Here is a 5,084-nt window from a genome sequence, read left to right as displayed (position 1 = left end):
ATTTACATATCTTCAGTTCCATATTGTTAAAAAGTGCTACTTGTAATTGTGCCTTTTAATGGTTTTAAATTTTATTGTTGTTGTTAACTTGTTACCTTTGCATATATTATTTGGTTTATGTATGTTGCTTGTGTTGTATTTGGGACAATAATTTTTATTCTTGTGTGACTCCACCGACATGGTCTTTTGACCGTGTCGATGGAGTGGGGGAGGTGTAAGGATTAGAACTTACAGAACTTAGGCTTTTATTAATGCGACCAAGCTATAAGTTTTCACAGGCTGGTTGCAGCCTGTTTGGGGCTGAGCGTTAATTAAATCAGGAATGCTGTGGACTATGCCTGTGGGAGTGGACTCTCTTTCTTAAGCCTTCGGGTGAGTGGCAAGATTACCCCAGTGAAGGAAGCCACAAGGAGTTAATGCTTCAGGCTCAGCCTCTGCCCAGTGCAAGTATGGTGTCGTTGTTTTTTTGCCATTGCTATAATTTGTGAGTGGTTTCTGCCGAGCAAACACTCCTTGTTATCTGAAGGATTCAAATAAATGCAGAGGTATTTTTAACCTATCTTGCTGGGAGTGTCTGCTGAGTGTCTGTCTGCATCCTTGAGAGGAACCCTGATGTAAAAGAGCCTCAGAAAAGGACCAAGACCCAGTGAGGATCCCAAGGCCCCAGGTGGCTGTGAGCTCAGCACCTGAGAACGGGAGAGTGTTTGTCTTTGGTCCAGACAGCGACCCTCACCCATCCTTCAGCCCCATATACCGTCATGGGTCATCTTGTGCGCCATCTCCTTCGTCGGTCTCAGACTTCTCATATTGTCCCAAATACGGTTGGCTTCCTCAAGAATGATCTAGAGGGCACAAGAACATCAGAACAGTCTTGCCTGCCGGGGCAGTGTGGTGTAGTGCTTAGAGAGCTCGACTAAGACCCAGGTTCAAATCCTGCCTCTGCCCTGGAAGTTTACTAAGTGACTTTGGGCCAGTCACATACGGTCACCCTAACCTGCCTCACAAGAAAGTTCAAGATGAGGAGGGACTGCGGCTTAATGGTTGAACATCTGCTTGGCATGCAGAAGGTCCCAGGTTCAATTCCCAGCCTCTCCAGTTAGAAAGGACCAGGCAGTAGGTGATGGGAAAGACTTCAGCCTGGGACCCTGAAAAGCTATGGAGAGGTTTGCTCATTAACTGTTGGCAGGTCTTTTGACTGAGCACAGCTAGGACATCAGAAGAGCCCTGCTGCATCAGACCAGTGAGGGTCCATCTAGTCCAGCATCCTGTCTCACACGGGCCAGTCAGTTCCTCTGGAGTGCCAACAACAGGGCAGAAAGGCCAAGGCCTTCATAAGAACACCAAAAGAGCCCTGCTGGATCAGACCAATGATGGTCCATCTAGTTCAGCATTGTGTCTCACTCAGTGGCCAATCAGTTCCTCTGGAGGGCCAACAACAGGGCAGAGAGGCCGAGGCCTTCATAAGAACACCAGAAGAGTCCTGCTGGATCGGACCAGTGAGGGTCCATCTAGTCCAGCATCGTGTCTCACACAGTAGCCAACCAGTTCCTCTGGAGGGCCAACAACAGGGCAAGGAGGCCGAGGCCTTCCCCTAAGAAGGTCAGAATAGCCCTGCTGGATCAGACCAGTGAAGGTCCATCTAATCCAGCATCCCGTCTCACACAGGGACCAACCAGTTCCTCTGGAGGGCCAACAACAGGGCAGAGAGGCCAAGGCCTTCATAAGAACCCCAGAATAGCCCTGCTGGATCAGACCAGTGATGGTCCATTTAGTCCAGCATCCTGTCTCATACAGTGGCCAGCCAGTTCTTCTGGATGGCCAACAAGAGGGCCTGGAGGCCGAGGTCGTCGGCTGATGTTGTCTCCTGGCTCTGGGATCCAGAGGATTAGTGCCTCCAAACGTGGAGGTTCCCCTCGGTCACCATGGCCAGTAGCCATTGATAGACTGATCCTCCATGAATCTGTCTACTCCCTTTTTAAAGCCAATGGCCCCTGCAGTCCAACACTCTGTCACACAGGGGCCAAAACTTAGGTGCCACCAGGAGGTTCACCAGGTGCACCACAGCCCCCCAACTGACCCGGTGAGCCAACCGGTTCCGCCAACCAATACTCACAATTTTCTCGTCCTCCTGGACAAGAACTCTCTGTCCGTGGGTGTTCTTGCACCAGATGGGCGTGTGCTCGAAAGTGATGGTCGAGTCCCGGGAGGCGAAAAACGCCGCCAGGGTCTGGATGACCGTCTTGGCCCTTACGAATCGAGACTGCCCTTGGCGCTCCTGGAGGACGAAGCTGACCCAATAAGAGTTCAGTGAGCCGCCGTTCAGCTTGTGCTTCTGGCTGTAACTGAGGCAGACAGAAAAAAGAAGGGAGACAGGTCAGAGTCTTACAGACCGAAGGAGCCTCCCAGACCGAGCGTAAACCCAACCCAGCCCACAAATGGGGTGGGAAGGCCCCTGAACTCGCAGCCGACTCACGGTGACCCCGTGGGGTTTTCAAGCCGAGAGACGTTCTGAGGTGGTTTTGCCACTGCCTACCTCTTCGTCATGCCCCCAGACTTGCTTGACATACCTGTGGGACCGCCTTTCCCCATATATACCCCAGAGAGCACTACGGTCGAGGTCTCAAAATCGACTGACCCTCCCAGGCCCTAAGGATTCCAGGCTCGCTGCCACCAGGGCCAGGGCCTTTTCAGTGGCGGCTCCATCCTGGTGGAATGAGCTCCCGGAGGAGATCAGGGCCCTGCGGGATCTTTTACAGTTCCGCAGGGCCTGCGAGACGGAGCTCTTCCGCCAGGCTTTCAGCTAGAGAGCCACCACGACGACAGAGCCCTGGCCCTTCGTCTTGACACCCAGCCTGTGCCGCAGGAAGATCATGAGCAGAATGACTCCTAGGTTTTTGAAAGTATACTCTGAAAGTCAGCCATCTTGAGCAACTAATCAGCCATCACCAGCTTTCTCAGTGGCAGCCCCATCCTGGTGGAATGAGCTCCTGGAGGAGATCAGGGCCCTGCGGGATCTTTTACAGTTCCACAGGGCCTGCGAGACGGAGCTCTTCCGCCAGGCTTTCAGCTAGGGAGCCGCCACTACGACAGAGCCCTGGCCCTTCGTCTTGACACCCAGCCTGTGCCGCAGGAAGATCATGAGCAGAATGACTCCTAGGTTTTTGGAAGTATACTCTGAAAGTCAGCCATCTTGAGCAACTAATCAACCATCACCAGCACTTTATGAAATTGTACTAGCTAGAATGGAATTGTTTTTAGATGATTTTATGTTGTTTTAATGGTATTTATGGACTGATCGTGAGCCGCCCTGAGCCTGCATTGCGGGGGAGGGAGGGGTACAAATGGGATTAATAAAATAAATAAATAAAATCGATGGTCCCCCCCCCAGTCCTAACCACCAGTGTTCCCTCTAAGCTGACTAGTGTGAGCCAGCACAGTTCTTTAGCCTCCGGCTCACACATTTTCGTCTTAGCTCAGGAAAGAAGGCTCCAGAGCAAAGTAATTTATGCAGTAGCCACGCCGAGAAGATGACAAAAAAAACCACCAGGGTCCCTGGCAATGTTCCCTCTAAGCCATGGAGTCTTGTGAGCAATAATTCTACTTTGTGAACTACTTGCATTAAAGTTGTGAGTGAGCAATTTGGCCGCTGCATAAATTAGTTTGCTCTGGAGCCATCGTTCCTGAGCTAAGACAAAAAGGTGCGAGCCAGAGTCTAAAAAACTATGAGCTAGCTCACACTAACTCAGCTTAGAGGGAACAGTGGTCCCTGGCCAAACTGGCCTGGAGAAAAATGGCTTCCTGACCCCAAAGTGGCAATCGGCATTTCCCTGGGCATGACAGAAAGGGCCACGAGAACTAAGGACTGAGGCAACCCTTAAGATCATAAGAGAACATAAGAGAAGCCAATGTTGGATCAGGCCAATGGCCCATCTAGTCCAACACTCTGTGCCACACAGTGGCCAAAAATACCAGGTGCCATCAGGAGGTCCAGCAGTGGGGCCAGGACACTAGAAGCCCTCCCACTGTTGACAAACCCCCAAGCCCCAAGAAGACAGAGCATCCCTTGCCCCAGACTGAGAGTTCCTGTCTATACCTTGTGGCTAAGAGCCACCGATGGACCTCTGCTCCATATGCTTATCTAATTCCCTCTTGAAGCGTCCATGCTTGTAGCTGCCACCACCTCCTGTGGCAGTGAATGCCACATTGTTAATCACTCTTTGGGTGAAGAAGGACTTCCTTTTACCTGTTCTAACCTGACCTGTCAGCAATTTCATGGAGTGCCCACGAGTTCTTGTATTGTGAGAAAGGGAGAAAAGTCCCTCTTTCTCTACCTGCTTTATCCCAGGCATGATCTTAGTGTCAGGAAGTTCTTCACCTGCCTAGCCCAAACGTGTCCCTTTCCCCCAGAGCGGAGGCTCACTGAAGGCAAAGGCAGATGAGCACCCTTGGGCTGAGTAGAAAAGCGGGCGAGAGACTGAAGCCACGCTCAAAATGCTGCCGTGCCCTGCGGCCAGAGGCAGGGAACCGGGACGGTCGCCACTCACAGCTTGCCGACTTCTGCAAAGGCCAAGGAGTGGACCGTCTTGCACGTCACGTTCCAGGGAAACACCCGCCTGCCCTGATCCGCGATGCTTTTGTTGAATGCGAGGTACAGGAACCGGAGGTTGGACCACTTCTCTGCGTACTTGATCAAGGTAGAGGTCTTCCCCGTGCCTGTTGGGGAAAGGGGCAACCGTAACCGTCTCGGCCATTCCCGTCCGCTGGAGCGCACGCTGCAGGGCCTCCCCGCCTCTGGCAGAATGGAACCAACTATACGACTTGCTCCGGAAAATAGTTTCTTTCCGAGCCTCAGCCTCTGAATCCTCAAGCCCAGGAAACCAGCCAAGGGCTCCAAACCTAGAACGGCCTCCACCTGTATCTACAGGTAAGGCCAACAGTGGTTCCTTCACATGTATACATGAAACTGCCCCCTACTATGTCAGACGCTTGGTCTAGCAAGGCTGGTATGATCAGTGGCTGTGGCTCACTGGGCAGAGCATCTGCTTGGCATGCAGAATTTATTTATTTATTTATTTATTTATTTA

General features: G+C 51.8%; 1 protein-coding gene across 1 annotated transcript in view; it reads right to left on the bottom strand.

The window, feature by feature from the left end:
• Positions 1-5,084, bottom strand: part of FBXO18 (F-box protein, helicase, 18) — a 60,875-nt gene that overhangs the window by 28,574 nt on the left and 27,217 nt on the right. The window contains exons 9-11 of the mRNA XM_015413816.1: positions 4,545-4,713; positions 2,114-2,342; positions 755-842 (exon numbers count right to left, since the gene is read on the bottom strand). Of these exons, the coding sequence (XP_015269302.1) occupies positions 755-842; positions 2,114-2,342; positions 4,545-4,713 (486 nt within the window). The remainder of the gene's footprint in view (positions 1-754; positions 843-2,113; positions 2,343-4,544; positions 4,714-5,084) is intronic.

Source organism: Gekko japonicus, unplaced genomic scaffold (genome assembly GCF_001447785.1).
Source record: "Gekko japonicus isolate JY-2015 unplaced genomic scaffold, Gekko_japonicus_V1.1 scaffold890, whole genome shotgun sequence".
NCBI classification, from domain to species: Eukaryota; Metazoa; Chordata; class Lepidosauria; order Squamata; family Gekkonidae; genus Gekko; species Gekko japonicus.
The sequence above is the reverse complement of the archived record's forward strand: the minus strand, read 5'-3'. Positions and strand labels throughout refer to the sequence as shown.